We start from the raw sequence: 19,159 nt of genomic DNA, 5'->3' as shown, positions 1-19,159 counted from the left end.
GAGTTCCATTTGAAAATTAACTAGTGAGATCTTATGAGAAGGTTCAGCTAGCTAGCAGAATAAGAAGAGGCCTTTCTACTGCTGGCGTTGTCTCTTTGCCAAAGGTTGCAACAGCAGTATGTTGTGTTGTTGCTGAATGCAAAGCTGTGTAGCCTAAGGACAGGACATGCTGATGGACACATGTCACATATTTTAGGAACAAGAACAAAAGATGGGAACCTAGAAGACCACCAGAAATAGATTCTGCTTCCGACAGATGTCACCTATGCACCTATGTTGACATGAAATATGAAAAAAGAAAATGGATATATTCCTACGAATAGATTTCTCTCTCTTCTAATTTTATTAAAATTAAATTCTAACATAAAGGTAGAGCAGAACTAGCAGCCTCAAAGGATTAGGCTAAGAAATAAATGAAGCAAACAGATTTTAATCAAAAGAGCCTAAAGATGGTGGGGGTGGGGGGCGAGCAGTGAAGACTTAAAAATTAGAGAATGGGAAAAATGTGGTAGATTTTCAGAGCCCAAGGGAAGTTAAAATTTGTGACATCTAATTCATATCCCCACAAACTGACCAAGTGTTCCAACCTTTTATGGTTTATAAAGTGCTTTCACATTTGAACATGGTAACTGCCCTGTGGTATGGTCAGGAAAGTATTTTTTTTTTTTATATCTATTCTATGAATTAGGAAAACTGAGTCCCAGAGTAGTTAAAATGACTTGCTCACTTCACCTGGGTAGTAAGCAAATGAGCTGGGATTCACACTCAGGTCTTCTGACTCCAAACCCTGCATTTTGTCCACTGTCTCTTACTACTTGTTCAGTGGTAAGGGTGGTAATATTTTATAGCCAGGATGCCTGTTATAGTTTGCTGATTGTTACTAGAATTCAGCAAGAATAACATTTGAGGACCCAGTCAATCCAAGGCTGACAGCAGTGGGACAGAGATGCTTTCCAGCCATAAAGTAAGGTCAAGCAGAGAAACTTTTGTCAATTATGTTTTAAAAGAGAAAAAGCATCAATATGATACTTATTTGAGAAAAGAACTAATGGCATTATAATTTGTGATGATTACAGTAACTTAAAGACCATTGTAATACAGGCTACTTCATGACCAATGATACAGTCACAAACAGTAGCCAACCTCCACTTCCATGATGTGTCTCCCAATGCAAAATCCAGTTTATTTTGAGGTATCTGGTACTGAGAAATCGTGGTATAATGCAAGAACCAGAGTGTTGAATTCTGTTACCCTTGGTATACAGGCAGTATATTGGAAAGTATTTCAAAGCACTGGTTTGTAGAAACTGTGATGGACTTACATGTTTATTCAAATGTCCCTCTGAGCTTGCTGGGAAGTTATTGTAAGGTATGAAAGTGGTTACAAATAGTGGTTATATTTTTAAAAAATGAAAATCAATAAAGGTGATCAGGTCATGATAATTTTTTTCTGATTAAGTTGACAACTGCAGAATTGGTACATATAAGTTTAAAATAAGCCAGGGAGGGGGCGCCTGAGCGGCTCAGTCACTTAAGCATCTGACTTGGGCTCAAGTCATGATCTCATGGTTTGTGAGTTCGAGCCCTGCATCAGGCTCTGTGCTGACAGCTCAGAGCCTGGAGCCTGCTTCAGGTTCTGTGTCTTCCTCTCTCTCTGCCCCTCTCCTGCTCACATTCTGTCTTTCTCTCTCTCTCTCTCTCTCTCCCAAAAATAAATAAATGCTAAAAAAAATAAAATAAATAAGCCAGGTTGGTATTAAAATATTTTATGAAGATATAAATCCCTCTGTCTCTAGATCCCCAACTTCTCAAATAACTTGATACAAATAATCCTTTTTGTCACAGTAGGTGATAAAAAAAAATCTCTTCAGTTCTTTTATGTGGTTTCCTTTTCCTAATTTTCCACTTACAACTCATCCTAACTTGTATTCTGTCCTCAACACTCCATTAAAATTCTTCTTGTCAAGGTCTCTGATGAGCTCCATCGGGTCAATTTCCAAGGTCAACCTTCTGTCCTTATCTTGCTGGACTCTCAGAAGCTTTTGAAATTTAATCATTTCCTCATTAAAACACATCATTTTAGCTTTTCCTTCCCCCACCCCCACCCCCCGCCTTTCCTCGCCTTGTTTGCTGTGGCTCATTCTCAAGTGTTCTTAGCTGGCTCTTCCTTATCACCCTGCCTTCTAAGTGTTGAGTTCCTGAATTCTCTTTTTTCTCATCTTCTCTCCTCGATAGTAGCATTCATTCCATGCTGGCAAATTCCATCCTTTAAGTTCCAAACACCCCTTTCCTCTTCATGTCTGTCCAATCACAGAAAATGTCAGCTATCTAGCTGGGCAAGTCAGAGACTTTGGAGTCATGCTTTGTTCCCCACATCTCTCATCCTGCACATCACATCCACCAGCAAGTGCTATCTATTCAACCTCTGAATTCTCTCCATCTACCTACTCTTCTCCATCTTCACTTTCACCTCTATAGTCAAAGACATTCTCCTCTCCTGTCTGGGTAACTTCAGTACCTCCCTAACTGTCCTCAGGCTTTCTGCTCTACTCCCTCTCCTAATATTACTGGATCCTAATTCTCTTTCCCAAATCATCAAAGGGATGGATGGATGGATGGAGAAACGATCATGACAATCTTTCACTCAACAGTTTTTGCTTGCTTCCGTTGTTTATACAAGGCTCTGAAAAATCTGGTTTCTTTTTGCTATGCCAGCGACATCTTATGGAGCTCACCCCTTGTTCTGCAGGTCTCCTAATCCTGTGAAAGTATCCCAAGCTCTTTCCTATCTCAGGACCCCTGCACTGCAGCTTGTTTTGCCTGAAACATCTCCTCACCCTCCAGATCCACATAGGCCACGCTCCTTCTTAGCTTCACCCTACATAACCCTTCAGAAAGCTCAGGCCACTTATCAAAAGAAGTCTCTCCCTCACATTCCATGGTTCTTCCCCAGCCCAGCACACTCTTTTAGAGTATCCATTTATTAACAGTTAGTTATCTATCTATTCCATAGGGTATATTTACCACAGGGAAATTTACCACATCTGCCTTGATCACTTTTATGTCCGCAGCATCTACAAAAGGGCCTGGCAAAATAATTCACAAAATTATGGATGAATAATTGAAGGAGGTACACTATGGCAGCTAAACAAGTCCAAAATAATTGGACTTGTTTCTTATTTTTGTTTTGTTGTTGTTTTTCTCATTCTTTGGGAGAATTTAGATAAGCAGGCAGACTACACAAAGAAAACCATTATGAATGGATTAATTGACAGCCAAAAGGATCAAGACAATTTAGGGGAATGCAGGCTTATCACTAATAGAAGGGAAAAAATTTCAGGATGACTTAAGAGTAAGAAAATGCACAAGAGTATGAGGCTACACAGAGGAATACTTAGCAAGTATATGCATTAAAGGCATCTCTTCATATCTAAATCCTCTAGAATGATGAATAATTTCTCAAAGGGAATAATTCATTGTTTGTGTCACTTCAAATTAAACTGGACAAGACATTAGAAAATTCACTGCAAGGGATAAATTGCACTGACTAATAAATGGCAATACGAGGGCCATTAAAACTTTTATTGCAGAGCGAGCAATGGACACATTCAAGGAGAAAGCTTCGATACCAAATCCATTGAAAACATCTGTGAAAAAAAACCTTGAGGATAATAAATATTGAAAAATGACATATTTCAGCCAGTTTTGTTTGTATGTGTGCATAAACAAAATTCCCTAATAGAGGAGCAAAAACAAAACACTAAAGAAGGGCGAGGCGCCCTTCCACCACAGCTATGTGAGAAAAAAATGTAAAAAAGAAAACGCAGCTTTTGCACAATGGTCAGTTCTATAATGTTTTCTGCTAGTGACAGTCTCCCAGCTCCCAAGTAAGGCCATAATATTTTGTCTAAAATCCTAAATATCGATTTAGCACAGCATTCAAGCTTCTTCACAGAAATTCAAGATATAATGGTAATGATATAATAATAACACAACCTTACATCTGAAGTGCTTACAATTTTCAAAGGTTTTTCACATCCATTATCTAATTTGATCCACACAGTAGCTCTAAGGGAGGCAACTGTAATGTGACATTATAGCTAAAATGTTTTACCTTTAAAAACCATTATAGTGAAAGCTCTACAATTCATGTCCAGAGGAAAACCGGAGTATAAAAATTTAGCCTAGAATGGTGTCCCTTTGTACCCATTTATAAATTGAGAGGGATTTTCAGATATATAGTTAAGTTCACACCAACGTGGTCAGAAAAATTCGAGTAGCAAATTTTCTACTTTTGATAAAACCATTTCATAATCTACTACCTAACTCTGATTAGTCATTAAAAGTTTCTTCATGAGTAAGAAAAACCAAGGCAAAGTCTTTCAGGAGAATGAGAGGGACCACTTAACGTATTTACATCTGAGCAAATTGTTCCATAAGAATTCAAGTGATGGTGGAGCTGAGAAGACATATACAGGATCATGAAGTAACCCAGAGATTAGCAGAAGAGACTATCCCCTAAGGCCGGACAAAGGGAGATGACCTTGTGACCTAAGCCCAGGGGCTGAGGCACCTGGAAGAAGCTGGAAGCCTTAGGGAACAGCAGCTAAATAGACACAAGGTGCTGCTTAAAGCAGAAAAAGTGAGGGAGAAATATACTGGATTTCTCTCTTCTGCCCACCTCCAATCTCTCCCCAGTACTTCTTAGTGGCCAATCTTCTCTGTCAGCCAGAGGCACAGGAATCAGCATCAACTCTTAGTGATGCAGGGGACCATGTGCCAAATAAACCCAGGGCATGCTTAGAAACTGGGAAATTTTTGAGTGAGGAAATGTTTCCTATTTAAATCTAACAGCTATAGGCTGTGGAATAAATACCCCTGTTCCAAAGATTCAAAGCAAATACTGACCTGTATTCTTACAATGGTATCTCTAGATTAAAAAAAAAAAAAAATAGAATCGCAATCCAAAATTTAAACTATGTTTCATAGTCCTCAAAATGGCTTGAGAACTAGGATACCTCCATTTTCCCCCCACCTGCTCCATAGCACCTAGTGGTTATTTGCTTTATGTACACACCAAATATCAACACATTGTTTTCTCAGTTATTGAAGGTGAATGACTTAAGTGCTAATGACAATTTTCTTCTTCTTAACCTTAAAGCACTTTGAGGACATGGAGGTCTGGAGCCATTGTGAGGATTTCTACTGTAAGAAAATTGTAATTACCCCATCATTGTGGAAACTAAATCTTTTAGAAACTAAAATGTTCAGAATTGCTTATATAGTTTAGAAGATGGAAGACCACACATTGAAAGAAAAAGAAGGTAATACTAGGTAGTAGAAAAGGAAAGTTCATGCATTTATCAAATTTTTTTATACCCAATAAATAATTGGGGGTTAGCTAAACAAAGTCCCCTGGAGGCTGGAACCTTTTCTGCTAGCACTGCCTTCAGGGTTGGGGAGCCTCCCTCTTTCTTTGTTGCCTCCTGCTTATTTGAGTAAACACTTCCACACACACACACACACACACACACACACACACACACACACACACTCCTTGGCTTTCTTTTCCTCTCCTTCAAATCTTGTTTTTCCTTTGCCTTCTCTTTTTCTTATGAATATCACATCCTGTGCTACAACTGACAGCTTTTACCTTCTCTTTTTCCCACTCCACCCCACTTCTCACCATGGAAATTTGTGAATACCCACCCCTCTGGAGGAAACTTCCCGAATTAATATGAACATTTTTATTATATCCTTGGAAGGATCCTGATGCACCTGGCCATCTTCTGCTGATCCAGCTTCCCAAGCTGGATGTTCCTGTGGCTGCCATCTTCCTTCTCACGCAGAGGGGGAGACGACTCAAGTTGAACTATTGACCCCCTCTTTATGTAGATACTCCAGTCACCTTTTGGCTTTTTCTCTAATGTCAGGACATCATCTCCCCCACTAGTTGTCCCTACGGATACAGTCCAGCAGAACTGATAACTCGACCTGACATTGCATCACTCTGCTAATAAGGAAAGCACCACTGACTTTATCTGCATGGCCCACAGTCCTGTCTCCAAAATTTGCTAGTTCTGTATACCTATACTTTATCCATTTCATGTCTTTATTCACCATAAGACCATGTGTCTGTTAAGGGTTAAAACTAACTTTAAAGTTGCTCTCCTGCTAATGTCCAGACACATTACTGTCTCTTTTAGACAGCATAAAATTGATCAGGACAGAAACATTCTTTTCCTAGATGTGCTATGCACTTGCTCTGTAACCTTGAATAAATGACTTTACTTCAAGGATTATAACAACTTATCCATTGCACAGAGGTGTTGTGAAGATTAATTAATTCATGTTTTTAAGGTGATTTGAGGATCTACTAATGAAAGATGCTATATAAATGCTAATTTTTATTATTCATTCCCACATCTATATATTCTCTTTCAGCTGTCTCCTAAAATGGTCACCCATAAGCAATTACTATTAAATTCTCTTAAAGAATGAAAATGAGGACCTGAATTTTCATTCTGAATCCTGAATTTTCTTCCTTTTCAAGATGTAAGCCTTGTGATCTCTAAGTCATTTAAATGTAGATCTTTTGGCTGAATCGCAGTTATATATGATGCTTATAGTTAGTAATAAGGATATGGAGATTTGGAAAAATTACAAACCGAACAAAGCAGCACTTGGAAATTCAGTCTATTGTTCAAGCACACACAACCTATACAATCTCAAACCTGGAAGGGTTTTTAGGCTTTAGATGTAAAGCATTTTTATAATAAGCAAAATATTTTAATATAATTCCATTCTAACCCCTGTAGCACAATTTAAAGAGCCATTCCATATAGAAGACTCCATACGATCATTATGATTTTCAAGTAGTACATCAGAATTATGATTACTTAGGATGTTATACTATTATATGAACACTCACAGAAAATCGTTTTGAAACTTTTGTGATTTTATATAAACATTATGTAGCTTGTGCTTATGTAGTCATTACTGTAGTAATGCTAGTCTCTGGGATACCAGTTAGACACAGAGAAATAGTAGCTATTCTGTTAATTGAGAAAGATGGAACACTTTTGTCTAGTGGGAGCTCCTGCCACTCTAGAGTTAATTTGGCCTCACTGCCCCTATTCTTTTGGTTCTAAGGGATGGTTCTTCTCAGAAACCCCATTGTATTTAAGGTTGATCTAGAATCTAGGGATTTATTCTGATCCCATTCACTTTCCCATTTTAGTCTAGAAGTTCCTTGGTCCAGTTGGGGAAAAAAATCTCAAAATCATACCACTCACCAAGTTACTCTAGCCTTACAGGATCTCTCTTCATGTTGATGTAGTAGAAGGAATGGCTTTGTGAGGAGTAGGGATGTATAATTGTCTCTGGGCACTTTTGAACACTAGAACATACAGTGCTCATCATATATCTGATGGAAAGGGGAAGCAACCAGTTCTAGTATCTTTCTCTAACTAGTGTCTTATGAAATGATCTAGAATATTAAAACAATTGGTAAGACATACAAAAGAATGCATGTATTGCATTATATGTTGAACATATGTAATAGATCAGCATTGTATACTGAACATATGTAATAGAATACATGTAGTTTACAGCAAAATTTCAAGAAACAAGATATAAAAGTCACTTATAAAACAGTGATATGATGCATGTCATAAAAAAGCAAGACACATTCCTTAGATCTTATTTGATTAACTGAAATAAATTATGAATGATACTGCTAACAGTTGACTACTCTGTACTTCACTTTATGAGCAAAAAAGAAGCTGAGGGGAATATGCTTTTTTTTTTTTTTATAAAAGCCATGTGGTTGGACCTGAGAGTCCTGACTCTTAACCTGATCAATGTACATCCCTCCTGAGAGTTCACAATTTAAGATGAAGAGTTTTAGTGGTCATCATTATGCAGGAGCTAAGATCACAACATTTACTCTGAAAGATATTGACCTAACATAATAATAGAGTTTATAACTAGTGTAATGGAAGACCCCACAGAAACATTCCAATTTTGGTATTTCTAATGGATGCTCTTATACAGAAAACCCAGATTTGGGTCTGAGTTTGTAATGCCATCCAGGAACTACTTCAACCACGAGAAGGATCTCCAGTACCTGACAAACATCAGGAGGATCTTCTATTTTTTCTATTGAGTGCTCTACTTGGTTCCCATTCTGAAAGAATTATGACTGATAGTTATCCTTTTAATTATAGAGGACTCCTTTTAAAAAATTTTTCTTACATTTATTTATTTTTTGAGAGACATAGAGAGACAGAGCACAAGTTGGGGAGGGGCAAAGAAAGAAGGAGACACAGAATCTGAAGCAGGCTCCAGGCTCTGAGCTGTCAGCCCAGAGCCCAACACGGGGCTCAAACTCATAAACCGTGAGATCATGACCTGAAGTGAAGTCAGACACTTAACCAACTGAGCCACCTAGGCGCCCCTAGAGGACTCCTTTTTTAAAACATGATCTTGAGAAAAGGCATTCTGATGTACTACTGGAAAAAAAAAATGTCTAGAATCTTAATCCCAACATGCCTAAAATATTTGTGTGATACATAACTGTAAGAGGTAATATGACTCTTTTCATGTGACTCAATCCAGTGTCACATGAATTAATTTATCAAATATCAACTGTTTAAAATATCAAGGAAAGGTTTATTCTGTTGCTTACCTCTAATGAACTCATTGATATCGTTGACCCAGTTTCACTTCTTGATAGTCCTGCATTATCATCCAACTCAGAGGCCATGAAATTCTTCACAGCTGTGCGAGGCTCAAAGGGCAAATTCTGCATATGTTCCTGGGGTGCAAGGTGTTGATCTAAGTTCATATTGAACTGGTCCATTACAGGGGGATTCATGTTGAATTCAGGATTCACTTTGTAGTGCAATAACCTTTCATGTGGCAAGGTTTCCATACCAATATTCATTTTGCTTTCCTCTTTCATTGATGGCTGGGTATTTACAGAACTTCTGGGCATCACAATATAGTCACTTTCCATCATTCTTTCTTGAGGATGGACTATATCCATATCAGCTCCTCTCAAATTGTCATCCGTACATAAGTACACAGTTCTTCGCAATTCACTGTTCTCTTTTTTCAAACACTGATTGCCCAGCTCATTCATACTCATGGGCATGTGCATACCCGTGGGTTGCTGGATAATGACTTTGGAAATGACGTTTCCAGGCAGTGTTGAATAGCTTAGCCCTTCAGGGTTTGTTCCCTTTTCTTCTTCATCATCATTTAGAGAAATCCTAGAGAGTGTTCCTGTTATTGTTGCTGCTCGGCAAGGACCAATATCCTTGTGAAGAACTATAAGTTAGGATATAAAAATTCAGAAAAGACAATGTGTTTTTATTTTTTCACTGCTGTATTTTGCTATCTCTCTACTAAATAATTTCCTTAGTAAACAAAAAAACAATATTTAAAAAACTGTGTATCTATTGTTTGTAGATGGTCCAGATTACTCAACCACTCTTCATTGATTCTGATAGGTAGTCCATAACTAAAACATATCGGAAAGTTGATTAATGGACTTTCAAAAATCTCAGTACCCTATTCTTACACAACTCTGCATAGCTTTTTAGGGAAAAGGCAGATTACCATGGAAGTTTCTCCATCAATCTACTGCAAAGAGTTTTATGAAATTATGGATATGTTCACATGAATTTGACTTTTTCTCAAGGCTTTTCCCCTAAAGAATTCTGCAAGTTCTATTCATTAAAATACTTCTTGAGAGAGGTAATCAATGAGAATTTCATCCTACTGCATCAAAAATTCCTCTAAAATTATGCATGTTGAAAATTAATGAGCATTTATCTATGAAGTCCATATGGTCAAGGTAGATACAGGGTTCAAAAGTATTTATCATCTTCAGTTCCATGTGGGAAAAAAAGAATTCCTTTACAAGATCAATCCATATGCTCGAATGCCCTTGAGGGGGTATTAAAATTGCCACTGACTTTAAGCAGGAAAAACTGTATGAGTCTCTGACAACTCTATTCAATTTTAAGCTTGAAAAATAATGACTTAGAAAAATTAAAAATGCATGCTAACTTGTACTAAGAGAGGGGAAAAATGAAACCAAACCAAGCCAAAATAAACCAACAAAAGGTTCAGAATTTCTGATTGAAATATATTTTAGTTTTTTTCTTTTGTTTCTATATAAGAAGAAAGTCATATATTATGAGTAATAGCAGCAGAATGACTTGAAGCACGCTTAGTTGTAAACGACTGTCAGTTTTGAGGTAGGAAAGAATGAAATTCTAAAAAAATATTCTTGGTAATTTTGGCATTGAAAGCACACAGAACACAAATGCTGTTCTATGTACAAAGCAGAACAATTGTCAATGAAAATGTCATTAGGCATAGATAACTACAAAATATTTGGTTTGTTGTTTCCTCATGAAAAGTTTCAGATATACTGAATTTTACCCATTGTTATCCAATTTTCAAATAGCATCATAATTATGCATTAAAGCAGAGGTTGAAAACAGATCATGAATGTCTTTCCCCACTATAAAGAAGCCTTCAAAATTACTGTAAAATATGCATCATTCAAAAAAAAAGCATCATTCATGTAATCTCTTTTATCTTTTGAGATACTGTATATAATTATTGTATTAGGTCTCTGTTTCAGACACTAAAAATCAAGTTAAACTTACATCTATATATTTTTTTAATTTTTTTTTTTTTTTTTTGAAGGAGAGAGAGAGAGAGAAACAGAGCATGAGCGGGGGAGGAGCAGAGAGAGAGGGAGACACAGAATTCGAAGCAGGCTCCAGGCTCTATGCTGTCAGCACTGAGCCCGATGCGGGGCTCGAACTCACGAACAGGGAGATCATGACCTGAGCTGAAGTCAGACGCTCAACTGATTGAGCCACCCAGGCGCCCCTATATATTTTTTATTAATCCACAATTTGGTTGTAACTTTTTGTATTTATTATATAAAAAGGTAGAATCATTTAGTTTTAAAAAGTTATTTCTAAACCTCTTAATAGATCAGTGATAAACTGTGGTTGCTAGAAACAATTTGCATAAAAACATTAATGGGCAAAGTATGTTAAATTAATAGAGTCAATGACATTCTAAATAAAATACTTTTAAAAAATCTCTAAATTTTTAATCTTAACTATATGTAAAAATTAATCCAAAATTTATAGAAATACAATTTAAAGGCAGTTACAGGCACATATCTTTTGACATTAAGGACATACAGATAATTTTATACTTTTATGAATATATTGTAAACTATAAGTGAAACCTTGGTACTGAATACTGATTTTATGATCTGTATTTGTACAAGCTACATTTAGTTTTGTATCAGTTAATACCATTTGTAGTTCTACTCACCACATTTTTATCAAATGACACAGCTATCTTTACTGAAAAATTATATATCTTAAATATTTGGGGAAAGATAATTCTTCTTATGAAATAGTGTCTACTCGATATGAAAGATAGGTCTTCCTCTTAGACTTACTTAAAATAGATACCCAAATTTTGGAGAAACATAAACAAATGCATACCACCTACACATACAGACATGATGTTGAAGGGATAGGACTTTGACGAGAAATTAACTAAGTTGTGAAAGGCAAAACCCAAACACGGCACAACAAAACAAAAAGCACCTAAATATTTTGCATTATCAGATATATATTCTACCTTTTGGGAAAGTGAATTTCAACATAACTTAGAGAAAGATTACTCAGAGTCCATGAATTGAAACTTTAAAATTAAATCTATTTGTACATGAACACAAACCTCTAGAAAAACTCAGAGGAAAGTTCCCGATGAGCTCAGTTAAAAAGGGCCCAGACAAAAATGAAAACGTTACAAAAATATTTTCCAATAAAATAATGGTAGGAATACTAAATCCCAGAATGCAATGAAGTCTGGGGCTAAGGGGTAATTTAACAAAAGAGCAGGATGAATACTGATGAATGAGATCACAGCTTGGAGAGGATGGTCTAACACGGTGGTTTTGCAACTTCAGCATACATCAGATTTCCTGGATGGCTTGTGAGAACACTGATTACTGTACCCCAGCACCCAGTAGGTCTGGGGTAGGGCCTAAAGTCTGCAATTCTAACAAGTTCCCAGATGATGCTAACACTGCTGGTCTGGGCAAAACTAATTGTTCCTATTTTGATTCTCTGTCAAGGAGAACTGTGAAGAGTACACCAAAAGAGACTGAAAGAAAACTAAACTAAAGGTAGGAAAATAGGAATCCAATGAATACTTAATTATTTTAAATACACTCGGGCTTCTGGACCCCTGACAGATCATGTCCCATCTTGGAACACAGATGTGGAACCTGGCACCATGGCTAGTGATCTTTGAGAAATTATGGAGGCGGATGGAGCAAAGGAGAATGTTTTATCAATTTTCCCAAAACAGAAATGGTAGACTTAGAAATCCAAACACCAGTAAGATTGTTTCTTAGCAATATTTTGTTAGATATTAAACAAGAAAGAATGATTCCTAATACCCTATCCCCAGGCCCGCTATGTGCTCCCAAGTTATGACAGTTATTCTGCTCTGCTAGTACCATATTCTACATTGAGTATTTTCAGTAAATTCAGAACTGAGAATATGGGGGCACCTGGGTGGCTCAGCTGGTTAGGCATCTGATTCTTGATTTTGGCTTAGGTCATGGTCTCAAGGTTCATGAGTTTGAGCCTCACGTCTAGCTCTGTGCTGACAGTGCAGAGTCTGCTTGGGATTCTCTCTCCTTCTCTCTCTGCCCATCCCCTGCTTCTCATAAATAGCTAAATAAGCATTTAAAAAAAGAAATGAGAGTATGAACTTAGTCTCTCCTATTCTTGTGATTATAACAACTCTGTAATCTCTGAGCCTGCATAGATGTTTAATGTTTATCAGTTGAGTCTGAAAAATATACTTAAAGGGAGTCAGTGTGGGGTAGGTGGGAGGTGCCCTACTGAACACAGCAGGGATCTATACTCTTCTCCCATCCAACTTTTTAATTGACAGTTTGAATAAACGTTCAGAAAATATTCTTATCAAACTTTCAATGGCCAAAAAATTTCAAATGGATAGAACGCTAATCTGAAACTAGCAAACAGAGATAAATGCAAGGCCAGATTTTTCTTCAAGGGAAAAAAACCCAGAGCCTTTATATAATCCTATACTGGTAAAGTTGTGACAACTACTATAAAAAGTCTTTGAGGTTTACATGACAAGTTGACAGTAGTAATATACCAGTTGCTATGAAATAATATGCAAATGTAGATAACATTAATATAAGCAAGGAGCCAACTATGAGAAATGTTGAACAAGTGTGTACATTTGGGCACCATAATTTAAAAATTATTGACAAATTGGAGGCTATGTGGGGGACCATGCTTGCCGGTGAGGAATGCTATGAGGAATGAATGAGGAAACATGGTTTGTTTAGTCTGGAGAAAAAGGACTTGGATTGGACTAAATAGTATTTGCTTTTAAACATCCAGATATTTAGATGAAGTAGATATCCAGTCTTATTCTAGAGAGCAGCACTAAAGTCAATGAATACAAGGTAAAACAAGGTATGTTATATATCCCAATATAAAGAAACTTTTGCAACAACTGGAATTATCCAAAAAATTAAACAAATAGTTTCCTTTGAAACTCTTGAATCATCTACTCCTGGTGAGGGTTTAGCCACAGGCTGAGGATAGCCATCAGAGACCATGTCCATGGGACGGACCCTAGCGCTCTAAGGCAGAGACTGCTGCATGGTTTCTTCTGGGCCTTGCTAAGAATATAACAATAGCAGCAGTATGATCCACACAAACACACACAATGTATTTGATCCTTGAAACAAGCCATATTTCACAGATGATAGAACTGAGGCACAAAGAGGCTAACCTGGCCTTACACCTGACAACCAGTAAGCAGTGGAATGGAAGTGTTAGGTCTCTAAGTCAATGCTTTTCTCCTGTTGCTGTGCTTCCTAATTCTTAGTTTCTCAATCCTCATTCGCCCTTCACCCCCCACCCCTCCCTCTCCACCACATTCTGCTACTGAAATGTTTCCCTTTGGAAGATTCTCTATTCATCCGCAGTAATATGTGGTATGTAAACTGCAGCATTTGCTTTAAAATAAAAATCATAAAAATGATTTAACATCCCTAATGATATTTTCAAAATCCAAATATTCTTACCTGATCGACAAGCAATGTCTACATCCTTTTCAAAGTCTGTCTGTAACAAGAAATAATAAGGTATGGAATCATCATTTGATGAAGACCTCAAGCGACTTTTACTAACTAGATTAACTGAAGTTACAGATATCCGACTACGCAGCACTAGATTATTATTTTGTGCAAAAAAAAATTCTCAAGGAATAATCAAATTGTGTTCAAGACTACTCCCTAGAGACCGAATGCTGAATAAAAGCAGTGGAAAAATGGCATACAATTTTAATAAAGCAATACAATACCCACTGTCATCTTCAGTCAGGAGACTGCACCATATACAAAAGGATAGAATTTCAAGGCAATTCCTTAAACCACAATAAAAAAAAGAATCGCACTATTACAAACATACTTAAATACATGTTTTTTGTATTCTCAAAGTATTCACTTTGAATATATTGTTTATAATATAGTATCTTATAGTACAGCTTTGTCAAACCCTAGTAGTCAAACTAGGCTCTTCTCATGATCCATTTTCATTCAAATCGACAAAAGACTTTTAGGTTTAGGAACTAAAATGGAAGATTAAACAATATTAAGCTGGTTTACAACCTGCTAGGGTTCAGTTTCATCTCCGTATTTTCCTAAAACTTTTATTTTAAATAAATCATGTACTTTTTTTAAATGGTAAAATTAAATTAGCCCATCTTAATCAAGCTCTTCTGGTCATATACTGGATGATATTATTGAGAATTTTTTTAATATTTTAAATTAGAAATTTCAATATTTGTTTTTAACACAGAATTGATTATTCCTTCTCAAGTCTTAGCTACTAGTATATAGCTTACACTATTTTATGTTGCCTAATCCCAAAACATTCATAATAAATTAAATATATTGTAAAAGAAATCTCCAAGCCCTGATTTTAACAAATCATAGTTTAAATCTTATTTCTAAAAGATACCAAAGTGCCAACGCCTAAAGTACCCCTTAATCTCAATAGTTGGAGCCCATGTATAATGACAGCCCTTTTAGTGGAATCGTGGCTATCCCTCTTCTATTTTAGGGCAGTGGTTCTAATCTTAGGCTGCATATTGGAACCACTGATATGTAGGTCCCACTCCAGAGATTCTGATTTCATTGATCTGGAATGTGGATTCTAATACACAAACAAGGTCGAGACCCAGTGCTTTAAGACCAGAAGTGAAGGTCCACAGTATTCTGATCTGTAAACAAACATATTCCTGTGGACAAACTGTTATCCCTAATTTTGTGCATGGATGAGAGTACTCTGATGTTGCATGGAGACCCTATACTCAAGGCACCAAGGGGCCAATAACAGATCCTCTCCTCCTAAGCAATCCAGAAAGAATGGTTATCTGGTGTCTCTCAGTCTGTTAATGAACTAAAGCCAAAGTCACTCAAAATTTGTTTATGCCCTTCACAAATCATGACTTAATCAACCATCAGAAGAAAAATAAAAGCTCACCATTATTTGAGCATGCCCATTAGGAAAAGAACTTGAAGAATCAGCATTGATTGGATCCTGACAGTTTCTCAATCGGCATCTAAATGCATCCTGAACCTGTGGGGGTGAGGAAGAAACATCAATTTCCTTCTCTCTTGGCAATGACAAGATACTGTCTATATTGGCAATCAACTGAGAAAGCAGTTATCATTGTTTTATGATCTAATACCCATTTTGTTTACTTCTTAAAATGTATACTGGTATACCTGGACTTTATGCTAAGGAAATTGATCACTTGCCATAATCTATAGAGGGAAGCGCTGGGAAGTCCTCAGTTATCACAATGGCTGTGTCTGGCTGAACAGCAATTCTTGCCAGCGGACAGATTTTATTTTCACTGTTACAAACAATGTGTGTGTCTTTCAAGGGGGATTTACTATTTGGTGTGGCATAATCTTCATAATAGCTTTAAACATTGTGAAAATGAGATTACTCAATGATCTTCAACTGGAATTGATTTGGGATTTTCCCATTATGTCTCATGTAAGGGATCCTACTGGGGAAATGATTTCTTATCTCCCTTCAAGTACTATGTGCCCTGGTGTAAAAAGAAAACACAATGAAACAGAAAGATAACAAAAACACCTTGTCTCTGGTTGTTTAAGAAGAAGAAGAAGAAGAAGAAGAAGAAGAAGATCACTTAGCAAAGCCAAACTTCCTTAACACCCATTCACAATTGGATTCTGAATCAAGAAACACATACCACAAGGAAATGTGAACATTAAATCCTTTATTAAACGAGTAAACATGAATGGATGAATAAGAAACACACAAATCAATTGAGAGTTATTCTGATCATATGATGCCTTTGCATCAACAGGTCTTTTTTCCACTTCCTGTGGCTCATTAGGCTCCTAACAAGCTATTGATAGACATTATCGCAGTTGCTTCTTATCCAAGTCAATGGCAAGGTCATTTTGTTCATATTTTGTTGTTTTGGCTTCACAGTATTGATATTCTCCCTCTAGTTTATTCTAATCTGTTTTGTTGGATTAAAAAACAAAGCAGAGATGATGTCACATATCCCCTGTGTGACAGTGGCGCCATCACACAGACGACGAAAGTGAACACATGATGATCTTTACTTTTGAGAAGCACTGGCATAAAATATCCTGTCACTGTTTTACTGTGAGGTGTGCATATTATACATGTTGGCCAGAAGAAAACTGAGCCTATTAAGTTGTTTTCAGCAACTGAAAAGATTGTCATTACTGAAAGATTTGGAAAGTGACATAAATTTAGTCACCACTGCAGACTCCTGGCCAACCAGTATATATGATGAGACCTTGTCTACTTCTTTTTTTCCACCTTAGGTTCTAATCCTGGTGATGTGATCACTCTTGCCATGAATTTAGGGAGTGGAGGATGAACTCAGTGCTCTTCGACCTCTTTTCTATCCTATGATTCTGATATCTTTTAATCTGAGATTTACTGGAAAAAAAGGATGAGAAGTTCCCTGATATAATTGAGCAAGATAATTTCTTCTTTGGTCTTTAAAACACATTGGTATAAGCATAGGCTCAGTGAAATCTACTCTCATCATCTTTTCCTGAAGAATTGGATAAATATTGAGAACTAAGTCGTACAGCTTCTCCCTTGAAAGAGACATGACATGGACAAAGTTAGATTCTTTGGATGCAAATGCTTTCAGGCTCCTCCTTTTTAGATTAAGAAGTAATATCTGTAGGTCCTAGAGTGACACAGTAATAATAAAAAAATTGGTAATGTGTCTAGTGTTTGCCAGACGATCACTGTTTGCTACACAGAAATCTGCATTGGGAGAAAACACTAAGAAAGTATACTTGTCAGAAAAATAGGTACACGCTAATTTTCTGTTTGTGCCAAAGGCAACTGTTAAAGAAACACAATTTACAAAGGTAGATAAGTAATATGTTCAAAATATTGCCTTCCAGGAGCTTGTCACATGAAGTTTTTTTTTCAAATCTATTTCTAAATACTGGCATATATAACATATGAGAGTGGCACTTGGTAATACCAACAGTGATTGAACTGGTACCCACTAACCACTCTCTATTTTCAGACCTTCAGAGTGTAGCTGCCAAGGATATTTTTGTCTGACAATGAAATATGGAAAAGCAACTTCTGTAAGTTTCTCTTCAAAATCCACTATCTGATCGTGTGAAGGAGATACAGAAGAAATCTTACTCTTTTTCATAACATACACATACAAAATCAATACTTTAAATTCCCCAGTTCCCAAATATGACAATGGATTAAGGGCATTTCTACTCTGGAGAATGATGTCAGCTTTGTGAATCAGTCAATGCTATTCAGAAGAAATATAAAACAGAAAAACATAAAAATTCTCCAGTAAATTCAAAGTCATTTTAGTGATCATATAAATGCCGTAATTTAAGTGCTAGACTCTCTGACACTTTTAGGGCTTCAGTTACTTCTAATTCAGAAAGCTCTGCAGGAGAAATTCACCTCGATTCCAAATGCTCTGTTCGATTTTTACAAAATTTTAAAAGTGCATTCAGGCGATCTAGATGAATTAGCCTTAAATATTTGTCCAACACTGTCAGGGAAGAATGATTAGGCTAGATTTCATAATGCATATTCCATGTCACAGAAAAGGGTGTTTTAGGCAAGACAGTAGCTGGGAAATGTGTCTGCAGCTATTTGGAAACGTTTTGATAATTAATTGAATTTTCCATCAAGTAAACAAAATGACTTTTATCTTTGGTGAATCAATGTGAATTGAACTGTTGGGGAACAACTGGAATTGTTTAAAAAGCAAGACCACAAGAAATAGTATTAATTCTAGATAAGAAGGAAGCACAAAAAACAAAGACAGAATCTCTATCAGCCTATTCCAACCTGATATTGAACTCTTCTGTGCCAACTGTCATATTTACAGTGCTGGACAATGACAGTCTTGGTGTTTCTTGGCTTGTGATTAAGACTGAAGAAAAAAAATTGTTACAAGATTCATAGATTTATTATTAAGCTCTTTCACCTAACTTATTACTTTTTGTTGGGAACAAGCCACTTATTTTAGGCAACAACTTAATTAAAAATTTTTATGTAACTCTCACATCTTGCAATGTTATCATTTTTTAAACTTACATAAGACAAGTAAATATAATTTTTAAGTAAACTTGCCATGAGTAATTAAACACTTGCCTTATTCTGGCACAATTAAAATCTAGTCTCCAAAATGTCCTCTCTTTATAATACTCTGCAATGGGTCTTTCACCATAAGTGACAGCCAGACAGAGGGTTAAAAAGTATCGGGGGAGTAGCAAAGAACAGGTATGTAAATAGCCTTGGAATATATAGGGCACTTTAAGGAAATCTGATGTCATGTTGTGGAATGAAAAAAGCATACCAAGAAACATCTTCAAAAACAAGATCAGGTAAAAAGAATATGCTATGGAGGCTGTCTTCTGAAAGTATCTACCAGAGGCACCACCAGAGTTGTCCCGGCTGGCTCCAGCTGGGGGCTGC

The 19,159-nt window shown here is 36.6% G+C and overlaps 1 protein-coding gene across 3 annotated transcripts in view; it reads right to left on the bottom strand.

Annotated features, from left to right (window-relative positions):
* The window catches only part of ADGRB3 (adhesion G protein-coupled receptor B3), a 743,632-nt gene that overhangs the window by 29,560 nt on the left and 694,913 nt on the right, over positions 1-19,159 (bottom strand). For all 3 annotated transcript variants that reach the window (XM_040473868.1, XM_040473867.1, XM_040473869.1), the window contains 3 exons: positions 15,650-15,745; positions 14,188-14,227; positions 8,689-9,332 (listed from right to left, as the gene is read on the bottom strand). In XM_040473868.1, the coding sequence (XP_040329802.1) occupies positions 8,689-9,332; positions 14,188-14,227; positions 15,650-15,745 (780 nt within the window). The remainder of the gene's footprint in view (positions 1-8,688; positions 9,333-14,187; positions 14,228-15,649; positions 15,746-19,159) is intronic.

The sequence above is a fragment of the Herpailurus yagouaroundi genome, unplaced genomic scaffold (assembly GCF_014898765.1).
Source record: "Herpailurus yagouaroundi ecotype Mexico unplaced genomic scaffold, PumYag 139, whole genome shotgun sequence".
Classification (NCBI taxonomy): domain Eukaryota; kingdom Metazoa; phylum Chordata; class Mammalia; order Carnivora; family Felidae; genus Herpailurus; species Herpailurus yagouaroundi.
This window is presented reverse-complemented; position numbering and strand designations above follow the sequence as displayed.